This window comes from Aspergillus terreus, genomic scaffold, assembly GCF_000149615.1.
Source record: "Aspergillus terreus NIH2624 scaffold_3 genomic scaffold, whole genome shotgun sequence".
NCBI lineage: Eukaryota > Fungi > Ascomycota > Eurotiomycetes > Eurotiales > Aspergillaceae > Aspergillus > Aspergillus terreus.
Genome location: NT_165926.1, coordinates 1,605,677 through 1,619,131, shown reverse-complemented (window position 1 = coordinate 1,619,131; position 13,455 = coordinate 1,605,677). Strand labels below are relative to the sequence as shown.

General features: G+C 53.9%; 6 protein-coding genes across 6 annotated transcripts; 4 read left to right on the top strand and 2 right to left on the bottom strand.

The window, feature by feature from the left end:
* Nucleotides 1–835: 835 nt before the first annotated feature.
* ATEG_02470 (glycosyltransferase family protein) lies at nt 836–1,937 on the top strand (the record flags this gene model as incomplete). The annotated part of the gene is made up of 2 exons (XM_001211648.1): nt 836–1,468; nt 1,536–1,937. 2 exons carry the CDS (start codon nt 836–838, stop codon nt 1,935–1,937), a joined length of 1,035 nt encoding a protein of 344 aa, XP_001211648.1.
* A 687-nt stretch (nt 1,938–2,624) lies between these two features.
* On the top strand, nt 2,625–4,352 carry ATEG_02469 (ANP1/MMN9/VAN1 family protein; the record flags this gene model as incomplete). Its single annotated transcript, XM_001211647.1, has 4 exons — nt 2,625–2,710; nt 2,790–3,472; nt 3,524–3,843; nt 3,894–4,352. The coding sequence occupies 4 exons, from the start codon at nt 2,625–2,627 to the stop codon at nt 4,350–4,352; spliced, it is 1,548 nt and encodes a 515-aa protein (XP_001211647.1).
* Nucleotides 4,353–4,755: 403 nt separating this feature from the next.
* On the top strand, nt 4,756–6,180 carry ATEG_02468 (putative sister chromatid cohesion protein Dcc1; the record flags this gene model as incomplete). Its single annotated transcript, XM_001211646.1, has 5 exons — nt 4,756–4,874; nt 4,941–5,683; nt 5,734–5,900; nt 5,951–6,028; nt 6,124–6,180. 5 exons carry the CDS (start codon nt 4,756–4,758, stop codon nt 6,178–6,180), a joined length of 1,164 nt encoding a protein of 387 aa, XP_001211646.1.
* A 557-nt stretch (nt 6,181–6,737) lies between these two features.
* ATEG_02467 (uncharacterized protein) lies at nt 6,738–7,396 on the bottom strand (the record flags this gene model as incomplete). Its single annotated transcript, XM_001211645.1, has 2 exons — nt 6,738–6,778; nt 6,823–7,396. 2 exons carry the CDS (start codon nt 7,394–7,396, stop codon nt 6,738–6,740), a joined length of 615 nt encoding a protein of 204 aa, XP_001211645.1.
* Nucleotides 7,397–8,554: 1,158 nt separating this feature from the next.
* On the top strand, nt 8,555–10,845 carry ATEG_02466 (uncharacterized protein; the record flags this gene model as incomplete). The annotated part of the gene is made up of 3 exons (XM_001211644.1): nt 8,555–9,117; nt 9,169–9,446; nt 9,506–10,845. 3 exons carry the CDS (start codon nt 8,555–8,557, stop codon nt 10,843–10,845), a joined length of 2,181 nt encoding a protein of 726 aa, XP_001211644.1.
* A 1,158-nt stretch (nt 10,846–12,003) lies between these two features.
* ATEG_02465 (putative mitotic spindle checkpoint protein (Mad2B)) lies at nt 12,004–12,795 on the bottom strand (the record flags this gene model as incomplete). The annotated part of the gene is made up of 1 exon (XM_001211643.1): nt 12,004–12,795. The coding sequence occupies one exon, from the start codon at nt 12,793–12,795 to the stop codon at nt 12,004–12,006; it is 792 nt and encodes a 263-aa protein (XP_001211643.1).
* Nucleotides 12,796–13,455: the final 660 nt, after the last annotated feature.

The following is a 13,455-nucleotide window of genomic DNA, read 5'->3' as shown; positions in this document are numbered from 1 at the left end:
GCCACGGACTTCTATAGATAGCTGAGACTTTGGGTTATTAACCTGTCACTCTTAATAAATTTAGTAATGGGGGAATTTCTCGTAGTACTGGACTCTGTTTCAGCCGGAGGTCGGGGATTTAGGGGTGCATGGTTTTCACAGAATCAATTCGAGTAATGGAAGTTCTATCCAAATAACTCTAGGTAGAATTAGGGCAATGTAGTCAATACCTATAGAGGTCTCAGACAAACTCCACCAGCAATTGCCTTCCATCACGCCATAATCCATGAGAGTATATACATACATCAGCTCTGTCGAACCGCCTAGATTCTTTCTTACGACTCGCCGCTCGTCTACTCTTCCCGCTTCTTTCTCTTGCATCCTTTCTTTTGCGCCCAGTGGACCACTTCCCAAAGCCCCCCACTCCTAGTTTCACCCTCGGGTTTGGCGCATCTTGGTTCAGATCTGGCGCTGGATCAGCCGCCCTCTCTTTATTTTTTCTTTTCTTCTTTTCTTTTCTTTTCTTTCTTTGGGCGGCCAGCTTTGTTCTCCTACTCTCTCTTATTTCCTGCCTATACCTGACCTCGTGTCTACTGGAAGACCATCGGGTCGAAATGCTTCTGGCCTCCTCCCACCTTCGTTCTCACTCGTTCTTGTGACGATCGTTTCGATAACTCCGATTCTCAAGGATATATATATACGCTCGCTTGCGATCGATCGGCCGACGGCCCGAATTTTTGTGGAATCTCCATCGATCTGCAAAAGCATGTCAAGCTGACCACCCCCCGATTCTTCTACCCTGGGGTCTTCTATCGTTTCTCTTCCCCCATACCCTCACTCCCACGCATCTTCCACCATGGCGACACCACTCGGCGGCACAGCCATCATCACCGGAGGAAACGGCTCGCTGGGGTCCGAAATCGCCATTGCCATTGCAAAATCACAACCCTTTGTCCATCTCCTTCTGCTGGCCCGCGACATCCGATCCGACAGCGTCCGCGAGCTGATGGACCGCATTCGACTGATTGGGTCGCGGTCCGTCGAAGTGGCCCGCGTCGACCTGGCCAGCGTCAACTCCGTCGTCAGCTTCGCCCAAAACACCGTCGAAAGGGTGCAAAACAAGGAGATCCCACCGGTGACACTGCTGATCAATTCTGCCGCCGTGTCGTCATATGTGGCCGACCACGTCACACGAGATGGGCACGATCCCGTCTACCAGACAAACTGCATCGCGCCGTTCCTCTTGACCGTCAGTCTGCTCGAGGCCTTCCGCGCCGGCGACGGAACCCCCAATGGCGGTGCCAAGGTGATCAATATTGGATGTTCGGCCATGGCCAAGGGCTCGTTGGACTATTTTGACAAAACGGACCCGGAGGTGAGCTCACGGCCGGGAACCCCGTTGAGCTCCAAGCAGGGAAATGCGCGCTTCGGGAGCAGCAAGCTGATCATGAGTGCCGCGATGTATGCCCTGCGACGAAGTTTGGTTCTGGTACGCCTATCTTCCAAAGATAGATAACGACGAGGACCTCGGTTGGCTGACCTGAATTTTTTTATAGACTGGAAACATCTCGCTTAATATATTCACTCTCGATCCGGGCGGACTAGCCGGAGAGAGCCATCTGACAACAAGCGCCCCTCGGTCCGTCCGAATGGCACATCAGACTCGGTCTGGACTCCGACCTTTTCTGCGGGTATTCTCCAAAAGCGCAATCAATAAGACCAAAGTCCCCGCCAAGGTGATCGCGAAAGTCGCATTCCAACGCGACACGGTGGAGACCTGGGGCAGGGAACGATATTATATCTTGGACAGCGAGTACGAAGCCGGATCCGTCATTCCGGTGTTGCGAGACCCGCCACAGATGGACGCCTTGCTCCAGAAGGTGATGCGACAGGTCGAGATTGGAGTCAAGGGGATGGGGTCGCCGGAGTCTCGGATTTCACGTCTGAGCGCACATTAAAACAACTGAGCATTGCATGTGGGGATTGTGCTGCTTTCTTTGCTTTTGAGCGGTTTCAGCATTCTTCGGGAGTTTGGGCACGGGCTTTCCTGAATTAGCCAAGGAGTTTGACATAGAATTCAATTGTGTGACTGTTGGACGATGTAAATAAGACGATCTGCAATTGATACGGAGAAGAGCACCAATCATCCGTGACAAACTGGCCTCTGAAGATCCTCTACCGGGGAGACGAACGAGGGTTGCATGGCTGCAACCGGACGGGCGAGACGTTGTTCACTGCCGGATTCGGGGTACGGAAGGCGGACGGCAAACCCTGTTCCACAGCCCCAGTGAAACACCGCCGGTCGCCGCCTTTTTGGCCCTGGCCCACATCATCATCATCCTCCTCAACGACGATTACGACCGCTCTGGGTCTTTTCTACCCTCTCTTCCCTTCTTCGCTCGTTTGCCTCTTCTTTTTCTTCTCTTCTGTGTGTTATAATCTCTTTGGGAAGGATCTGCGATCCTGACTATTGTCATTCTCACCACCCCTCGTCCATTAATCCTCCCTTTGTCGCACATACCGCTGTGGCGTCCGAGGCTCCCCAGGGCTTGTAGTCGTCGCCGCTCCAACGCCTGGCGATTCCAGGCGCGTTATTGTCGGAGCCGGTGTCCTACTTACCTACACATGCTTGAGTCTCTGGAGAAATGAATAGACACCACCACGCCCTGGTGAATGGCTACACTGCCTACCCTCGCGGGCAGGGTGGCACTTTTTCCATCTCTCCACATCGGTATGGGGCATAATTTTTGTCAGGCCTGGATCCTAGTCGGGCCATCTCGACTTCGTCACTAACTTGTTATCGATCATAGCTTCCAGCCCCGTTCGCAACCGGCTCTGCGACGTCGACGACAACTTTTTCAACGACTATGCTTTATCGGCGGAATCTCCATATTTCTACTCATCCTAATATTTCCATCCTGGAGGGCCGCGATCATCCCGTCGATCTCGCTCGGACTCCTCTCCTCTTCTGCGGATCTTCAAATCCAGACCGTCCGATATTATGACCTTTCCAAAGTCCAGGGTTCAGCTAACGGCTGGGAACAGGAGGAGCGGGTGCTCATGTGCACCCCCCTCCGCGATGCCTCTTCCCACCTGCCCATGTTCTTTTCGCATCTCCGCAACCTCACCTACCCGCACAACCTCATTGATTTAGCGTTCCTGGTTTCCGACTCGAAGGATGATACCATGGGCATGCTGTCGCGCATGCTGGATGAGATCCAGAATGACCCCGACCCAAGCATGCCCTTCGGCGAGGTCTCCGTCATTCAGAAGGACTTTGGGCAGAAAGTCCAGCAGGACGTGGAGAGTCGACATGGTTTCGCGGCGCAGGCCGGACGCAGAAAGTTGATGGCTCAGGCAAGAAATTGGCTCCTGAGCGCTACGCTGCGTCCGACCCATAGCTGGGTCTATTGGAGAGATGCGGATGTGCAGACCGCTCCGTTTACGATTATTGAAGATCTCATGAGACATGATAAGGATGTGATCGTGCCGAGTCAGTACTTGTACGGATATGGTTTTCAAGAACGCTCACTGACGTGAATAGATGTCTGGCGGCCGCTCCCGGATTGGCTCGGTGGGGAACAACCATACGACTTGAACTCTTGGCAGGAATCAGAGACAGCACTGGCTCTTGCGGAAACTCTGGACGAAGATGCGGTGATTGTGGAAGGCTATGCGGAGTACGCGACGTGGCGGCCTCATTTGGCCTATCTCCGCGACCCCTACGGCGATCCGGACATGGAGATGGAGCTGGACGGTGTTGGCGGTGTCAGTATCCTTGCCAAGGCACGAGTCTTCCGCGCGGGTGTCCATTTCCCAGCATTTAGTTTTGAGAAGCATGCCGAGACCGAGGGCTTCGGAAAGGTGTGTTTGACTGGTCCCCTCTGCCATATCACCCAGCTAACGTATCATAGATGGCCAAACGGATGGGTTTCTCGGTCATCGGCCTTCCCCATTACACCATCTGGCATCTTTACGAGCCCAGCGTCGACGACCTGCGCCATATGGAAGAAATGGAGCAAGAACGCAAGGCTCGCGAAGAGGAGGAGAAGGAGCAGGCGGAGCGGGAGGAACGCGTTCACAAGTTGTTCCGGGACCCAAAGACGGAGTGGGACATTGACAATGCGTTTGTTCAGGATTCGATGAGAGAGGAGGCGGAAGAGCGCAAAGCGGCCGAGCCTTTCAAAGACGAGAGCACTCCACGCGCTCGAGAAACGCCAGAACCCAAGTCAGGCAAACCCGCAGACCAAAAAGAACCGAAGGAGCACAAGGCACCGCAATCCCCAAAGAACAAGGGCACGGAAGACCAGGAAGAGGCCCCCGCGATCAAGCCGGCGGAAAACCGAGCTGACGGCGACAAGGCAAAACCATAGGACTGGAGGCAAAGCCGTTGGTAATAGGTTCGTTCAACAACGTGCCTGAAAAACTTTCCATTGTTGATTTCCTTCTCGTTTACTGTGCTGGTCACAGGGTGGTCTTGATTTTCTGTTTGGTTATATGCCTTGTAGAATTGTCTGAGAGTTCGGGGTTGGCTCGAGCTATGCATAGCATGTCCCTATGTTTGGGAGGCTACTTCGATGTATTGATATATCATGTGTGTTTTGAATAAAAGGATTTTGAACTACAAAGTACACTGATTCCTGTAGAACATTGAACCCTCGGCATTAAGCAGTGGTCCGTGCGTCAACAGCGACGCGCGCCGCGTCGCAACTAATTTATCCATTCCAGAACAAACCTCTCTTCGTCAACCCGGACACAATCACCCACCACAACACAATGTCCACACAAGCCGCGCGGAGCATCCTGTTCACGCACACCTCCCCGCAGCAGGGGTTCAAGCTCCTCGAGCTGCCCCCGGAACTGGTCGAAGCCCTCTCGTCCAAGGAGCCACCGACGTAAGCCACCCACCACCCACACACGATTCGGAATACCCCCAATAACAGACCCTGCCCAATGAACAGGATAGAATTCAAATCACCGGCCCCGTCATACGACACCGCCGCCCTCGACGCAGAAGTCTCCTCCCGCGACTTCGTCAATCTCTGCACCCCAACGCACACCTACCAGGTGCGTCAGGTGCAGTCCTCGAACTCGATCCACATTATCCGCCCCAGCAACGACGACAGCGGCGTCCAGCGCGGCGACATCAACATCGTCGTCGCCGGCGAGCAGGATGACGACCTCAACCTCGTCGAGACCATGACCGCTATCGCGAAGTGCGCGTCCACGCTGGAGCTGCATGTGCCGCCTGGCGGTTTCTCGGCCGTGCCGTTTCTCGAGCGCATGCTGCGCGTGTACGATGAGGGGAGTGAGATGGGGCTAGGCGAGACACCCGGGTATGATGCGCAGCAGCGGGTCATCCGCGCGGTGTTTCGCGATGTGCCCGTGGCGATGGCGCTGTGTGAGCGTGACTGGGTGGAGATCTGTGCGTTTGTGTTGCGTGGTGGTGGTGAGGGGCCAGGGGAGTGTCGACGGCCGTCGGCGCGGGCGAGGCTGCAGGTGTGGAAGAGGGTGGTGGAGGGGGCGGTGCTCCAGGGGATTGATCTGGGAAGTCAGTTCCTGGTGTCGGATTTGTGGAGAGCGGTGCTTGATGAGGATGGGGAGGCGCCGTTTCCGCGGCCGCTGTTTGATGCGGTTGTGCGGAGGGTGTGTGAAGGGGAAGATGCTGGAGTGGGGAGGTTGTTTGGCGAGTTTGAGATGAAGTGTGAGTGCAGGTCCTAAAGTATTATGTGCGCAGGCTGATGATCGTTGCAGGGGCGAGTATCGACAAGGACGGCTGCGTCAGATGGGTCGGCGAGACGTATCTAGAGGCCATGGCGCCGTCGTCGGCCGCGTCACTCGGGAGAAGCGAGTATCTTAATGCGTGGAAGGACCATCTGCCCGAGTCCTGGACGGGCGATGTCGCCTTGTCCAAGTTGCCAGTATGTGGTCATTGTGATGCGTCGCGCTACGGCCAGCTGACTCTACGTAGGAAAGCTCATACAAGTACCCTGACCCGACGACGATTTGCTTCGTCAACGAGGTCGACCGGCAGAAGTTGAAAAAGAACGTCTCGACGGATGCTAGTGCCGCCACGGCCGCGAAGAAGACAAGAAACTGGCATGAGCTATTCAAGAACCAAAAGAGACAGAAACGCTAGGACAGGTTCCGCCGGCCTCACAATGCTTGATTACCGCCTCTATGATTTTTGACTCGTTCTAACCCGCAACATTCGCCGGCAAGTGCATGTCCACGTCCGTTAACACCACGCATACTTTTCATTCAAAAGCCATTCCACGTTCCCGTTGGGGCCTGGCTCAGGGCCCATCCATCGCAGACAGGCGATGCTCTCCTCTTCTCGATGAACCACCTTGGCGGAAGGGTCTAGCAAGGCCACTGCCTGCTCCAGCAGCGGAGTAGGGTTCCAGAATTCGACAGTGGCCATGTTCCATTCATACGCTTCGAGCTGGGCCCGTCGCAAAAGCGCTGCCATGGCTTGGACAGTCTCTTGGGTCTCTTCGGCCGACGCTGGCTCGTTGTAAACCCACCGCAAGATGAACAGGGTGTTTTCCTGGGGCGTTTCGCCGAACTTTCGGTTCCAGGTACAATACACTCCAGACGCATCCTGGCCAGCCCCTTTGGTCACTGGCGGAGCCCGGCCTGGATGGAGCTTCTTTGCATAAAACTCCTCTCGGGCCCAATGCCATGAGTAGTGGTCGAAGTCAGGGGGGATCGCTACTTTGGGGCCCGGAGACTTCTTCGATGCTACTTTCAGGAGATCACGCTCTTTCTGAAGCACCTGATCGCTGCACATGCAACGCTGAACATCCTCAGCCGTCAAAGCTCTCGCCGGCGGCAAGTCACTTCGATCATACTCGTCCTTGGACATGGGTGGCAGAGCGAAGTGGGAAGACGGGAAAGGGTGCCAGCCGAACTGAGCATAGAACTTCTTTCCGATATCCGAAAACAGTACGCTGAAGAGGGTTCGACTAGCGGCCTTCTCCATCTTCCACGCGTCCATCTTCCGGCTCAGCTCCTGCAGCATTCTCTTTGCGTACCCTTTACCCCGGAACTCAGGACGGCAGAAGACGCTCCCGACGCCGTAGGCAGTGGCATCGGATACGTGGCCGTCCTGGGCACACCATGCTTTCTTCCGATAGGTCTCGCACGAACTGAGAATGGTCCTTTCGTCTTCTGGTTGGCGACGGTCCACCAGCACCCAGCAGGCCAAGTTGCCTCCCCTGGTCAAGGGCTGCTGCGCGAGATGGTCTTCACGTGCCAGATATGAATCCAGATCCAGGGAACCCTGCCAGACGGCACTATTCAGCTTGATCGAAGCGATTCGCTCCTGTGGCGTGGCCAGCACCAGGGCGAGCTCGGGGGAGTCCCCCGATGGCAGGCTCGCGTTGTCCGCGTACGAGGTGTCAGCAGCGATCATAATGAGTCACGAAGGTTCAATTGGACCAGGAAGGAGATTCTGGTACAGCAGCTGTCCAGGATACTAGGTAGGTATAGACTGTTTGCGGAGAAGAATGGAGGAGATTGGACTGGCTCTGGGAAAGTCGTTCTGGGGAAGTCGTTCTGGCTGGTTGTGGAGATATCACCGGTAGACTAGGCGGAATTGAGGCACTGGATACCACCCTCCGGCGGGGAATTGTCCAGCATATATCAGCGCGGGATGAATGACGACCTGAGCATCGATCACGATGGTCACCCCTTGCTATAGTTCCACAGATGGCATTTCTATTTGTCACACTGGCCGATGACAAGCGGTGGGAAGCGATACGCTTGCTCACATGAGGGCTGTACCTTCCTGTCCCGGTCCGACGTGACGTAGTTTCTAGGGTTATCTTCGGTCCGTACCGTATTTACCGTATCTAATTCCCCATTAGGCAAGTTATCCCTCTGTAGCAGGCGGTGCGTTTCTGCCGCTGCTTTGTTGATTGATTGCATTCTCCTCCTCTCTCCTCTCTCTACAGTCACCACCATCATCATCCGGAACTCCTTCGGAGAACCTTCTTCAGACGGTCCAGATTCCAGACCCCTCGAAACTCACCAGATTTGCCCTCCAGCTGTCCCGTTGACGCTCGGAACGGCCAGTATGACTGACCCCACCATCAGGTCCGTGAGACCGCCTTGAGTCGCATCTTGGCCTTAGACAACGCCTACCATTCTCTCACTCATGACTGTGGTAATTAGTCGCGAGTGGAAGGCTCGAAAATCTGATATTTGGCACTGGAGCACAATCGGGACTAATTATTCGATTCTTCTGTTGAGACTAAGTAGGTTTTGCCGATTCTACTTCATTCAACTACTCGGCCTCCTCAATCTATACAATATGGAACATGGTTCTATTCATTCCGTCAGCTATCTCTATATACGGTCTCCTTCATACATTCATTCGTACGTCATGCTATACCGGGCCAACCGTAAGCTCGCTTTTCCGTCATTTACGGTAGAGGCCAGTCTCACTCTTCAATGTCCGAAGGAACCGCCAATTCTATATCAACTTCAAGTGGCCGACATCTACTGACTCCTCACTGCCGATCTATCATCTCCCAAACCCGTCAGGTAGATTCTTCTCCCTCTCCTCATAATGGCTGGGACAGACTCGATGGATTTCGACTTCAGATTCCCCGCTCCCGGGCTCGAGAACAATTCCATGGCCATTGACGATGACAATGTGAACAATGCCACACCCCCACTGCTCGACGACAATCCACGTCAGCGGTCTGTCTCTCCAACACGGGCCAGAAAGAAACAGAGGACCGTCGAGCAATCTAATCAACTCACGACCTCTTTAGTCCCCATGGCACCATCGACTGACACTGGGACTGACACTCCCACTCCTCCGCTGACAACTACCGCTGATCTGCAGGCTCAAATCCTCGGCCTGTTCCCGGACATCTGCGCAGATTATGTGGCCCGATTGATTGAGCCCCTACGCAACTTCTTATTCCAAAGCCATGATCAATCGTTGACTTGGGCTCGGTTTATCATCGCTAAGGAGAGCATCATTGAGCAGATCCTGAATCAACAATCATATCCAAGACAGAAGCGTAAGCGGGGTTCCGACACCGTGGAGTACAAGCGTAACGCGGATCGCAAGAAATACCTCAACCGTCCGAGAGTTGAAGACAGACTATACCAGGATCGAATGTGAGTCTCTTTGCCTACACTTACGGACCCTCGCGTGCTGACCGTTCGCAGTTTAAAGATACTAGAACAAGAGTTTCCACTTGTTCCTCACAACGCAATCTGGAGTGTAATCAAGGAAAAGAAGTCTCTATACTTGGCGTATCAGGAGCTGTTCACACAGGAACACAGCTTCGAACAGACTCAGCGGCCGTACGCTCGACTGGAGCATACGAGGCTACCGTCAATGGACAAGGAATGGGAAGTTATCCAAGCATACGAATACCGTTATGGTGCGGATGATACTATCGAGGAGTTGAATGCCGCAAAGGAAGCGACTAGGCTCGAGGCCAGTATGTTACTCCTCTTTGTCTTTTCATTGGTCCCCTTCGTCTTACCGAGTCTTCGCCAGATGCCATGCGTGAAAGAGCGGATAAAGAACTGGCAGAAAGACTCAACGAGCAAGAACACGTCCAATTGGGTAGGCTCGTAGAATGCAAATGCTGCTACCGCGAAGTTCCGTCAAACCGACACGTCGTCTGCGATGGCGCCGACGCCCACGTCTTCTGCTTCACGTGCATTCGCAAGTCTGCGGAGACCCAAATCGGCCTAATGAAGTATGAGCTCCGCTGCATGGATGTAAGCGGCTGTGACGCGAACTTTGTCCGCCTGGAGCTTGAAATGGCTCTTGGTTCAGAATTGTTGGGCAAGCTGGAAGCTCTCCAGCAAGATGATGAGATCCGCCGGGCGAACTTGACGGGCTTGGAGAGCTGTCCCTTCTGTGACTTCAAAGCGATCTATCCGCCCGTTGAGCAAAATCGCGAATTCCGCTGTCTCAATCCGTCGTGCGAGATCGTCAGCTGCCGTCTATGTGACATGGAGAGCCACCTCCCCCAATCTTGCGAAGAGGCGCGGCAGAAAGTCCGCGGTCTAGAGGCACGACATCAGGTCGAGGAGGCGATGAGCAAGGCCTCCATCCGAGTTTGTCCCAAATGCAACGTGAAGATCATCAGGGAATCCGGGTGCAACAGCATGGTCTGCTCGAAGTGTGGATGCAACATGTGCTACCTGTGTCGGAAGGAGATAAACGGCGAGGGAAATCATTTCGGTTCTCCATCAGGATGCCAAGGCAATAATGTTTCACCTCACGAGGTCACCGAGGCACAGGAAAGCACCATCAAAAAGATCCTCAAGGAAGATTCCACCTTGAAAGAGGAGCACTTGCGGGTGTATCCTTCAGACAACGGCCCTAATTACAATCCGCCAAACTATCTGCTAAACGGCACTAATAGGCTCATCGCCCCTTTTTCTCCAGCCCTGCCACGATACCCACCATATCATGTTAACACTCTGTCCGCGATGCAACAGCCTTGGGCGGCGGATGGATTGCGCCCGACAGATCCTCCGCTTCCTCCGCTGGCCACACGTGGTCTTCATCCTCCAGCTACTCCCCAAACTACCCCCTATTCTGTGCAAATCACGCCCCGGGATCTCAACGTCGCAGGCTCTACCCCCGGGGGCACAGCCCCTGGGCCGATGACGGTTCGGCCTGTGGTCTCCCTCCCAGTCAGGCCTCGGCCAGACTTGCCCTCGGGAAACAATAACGCCTTTACTACTGCATCCCAGCAAACGGCTTGGTCGAATCCCACTCCTACCCCAGATGGACCAGAAGGACTCGCTCTAGCGACACCAACCGGGGCACCTAGAGGCCCCGAGTCGCAGACACAGATGCAGACAGGGCCGCAACAGTGATTCGACACCTGCGGGCGAATTGCGTCCGTCGATGGGAGGGGCGTCGTGCTCCTCGGGATTTGCATAATCCATTACTTTCGACACGCATCTGCGATGCGTGGTTTGGCTGGCAATAGCCATCATGATTGACTTTGACTAACAATTTAGAGCTTTGGAAGCAAAAGACTGGTGATCATAAGCCCATGCTGTCATTCGGTTTACTTGGATTCTTTCCGTTCTTCTGTGCAATGCTCCGGTACGTGGAGTAATATCTAATCTAATATGTCGTTCTCATAATCCAAATTGCACGTACTTTGAATCTGGCCGGATACCAAACCATAGCGGTAGTCTACCTCCTACAAAGGAAGGCAAATGGACTGAGGAATCTCATTGTACGTCTAAGCAAACGTCATACATGCATCCATCGTCGAGGGGAATCTTCCCGATGTTCCCGTGGCATAATCAATCCTCCACCATCAAACCAATACAACTTACCTCGTCTGTCGTCCCGCGGACAGGGTAACTCACAATGCAAACCAGACCAGACCAGACATATCATCAGAACGTAAGAAGTACATGCGGAAAACAGATGCAACAAAACGCAGGGGGAATTACGGACAACACTCGGACGTCTCCGTTGACGGCAGATGGGAAATGCAGGGGGCCTTTTGCAGCTAGATAGTTGAATTTGCTAGGACCATGTAGTAGGAGAGAGCTCAACAAAGGAGATGAGAAGTACAATAGGAAATGGTATGGCGAAACGAGGAAAGAGAAGAAAAACGGAGACAATCCGAGGAATGGAGAAGAGTAGTCAGTAGGAAGGAAAGGGTGGGAAGAGAAATGAAAAGATGAAGATGGGGGAAAGGAACGTGACGAGAAAGGAAGAACAATGGAAAAGAAAGATATGAACCAGATCTATGTAATGCCATGCGAGTCCCAAAAATCGTCCGCTCCCCATTTTATGTATTTGCGCCACTCACTCGGACGACAGTTCCTAAATCCCTCATCCATCATGTATGTTCGATCATTGGTCACGCTAAAACAAGAATGAGATAAAGCGAGGAGAAAAGAGGATGTAAGAAAAGAGCAGAAACATGTTGGAGAAAACAGGAAACTAGACAAACACAGGCAAAAAATGACGTGCAAGAAACGCAAACAATGAACAGAAAGATCGCAAGTTCATGGCGGATATTCCGAGTCCACCGGTTCGTTAAATTTCTGTCGTGCCTCTTCCACCCATAGTTCCAGACGCAGCTCGCCGGCTTCTACGCGTCGTACTGGCACCGTTTTGGCGCGACCATTGGAGACGCGGGGAGCTGGCGGTTGCGGCTCGCCGTTGCGCAGTTTGGAAACAGAGTATGGAGCGGTACACGATCGGAGGTGCACCTTGTCGGGTTCGGCAACGATCCACGTTTGTTCCTCGGTGGTGGTCCCCGCGGGGGGGAGGGCGTCCTCGCGCACTTCGATGCAGACGGTGAAACTGAACTCGTCGTCCCGCGGCAGGGGAGTCAGTCGGGCGCAGGCGGAGGCCAATCTCGCGAGACAGGCGCGGAACTGGGCTTCGAGGTCGACTTGTCGGGAGGCATCGTCCCGTTCTTCGAATGTGGTGTTGACCTCGCGGGGAGGGATGTGGGGGAAACCCGACAGGTCAAAGGCGTATCGTTCGAGCGGCTGGTTTGTGCGCATGGAGGAGATGATGATGCTGACGGCGGTGATGGTGCCTTTCAAGATTTCGGTCTCAACGGCCATGGAGGCATCGTTGATGTAGTCGCATACTTTCGGATGGCGAGACTGACGGACGGGATAGTTGTAGGCTCGGACGGGAAGGAAGGTGGCTCGCGGATAGACCGACCGCAGATAGAGGATCTGATGTATCGAGACGGTGAGGAACTTGGTGAAGGATGCGGCCAACGCAGTCTGGGTGTTGGGCATCAAACGGGGTGCGGCGACCGGAGCGGAAAATGTGGTCATGGTGGTGGTGACGGAGTTGAGGGTGGTGCTCTCACTGGCAATCGGCATTGCCGTCGAAGTGTCTGGTGTCGTCGTTTCCACGGAAAAGATGGTCGTGACGGGATCTCGGAGATTCTGAGTGCTGTTCCACCCTGAGGCTAATCATCGCTCTGCCTTTTGGACACAATGGGTCAACAGATGGATCATCCACGCATATGGTTCTGTGTTTGGTTTCTCGTTGGTTCTTTCTCTCTTTCTCCCTCTCTCTGTCTCTCTCTCTCTCTCTCTCTTTGTGGGTGACTTGGTAGAATGTGGCCTCTTGGTTGACTGGAATCGGCAATTGTCGTGCTTTTCGGATGCTTCTCACCCTGCGATAATGGGGAGAGGGGAGGAGAAGGGGAGTGGATTTTTCGGAAGATGGTGGGGTGGATTAATTGGGGAGGCGAAAACTGGTGGTGGGAAGAGTGCTAGCAGGTGAGGGGAGACGGAGTGACCAGATCCAAATCCGTTCCCGATATTGATATATGTATATATAAGAACAATTTGAATAAAAAAAAAAAAAGGGGGGAATAGCGAGAGATAAGAATGGAACGCGGATGGAGAGAAGTCGGAAATGACCGATGGTTGGCGGTGATGTGTAGGGGGAGATGGATGGAGGGGAGAGGAACACCAAACTGGGGG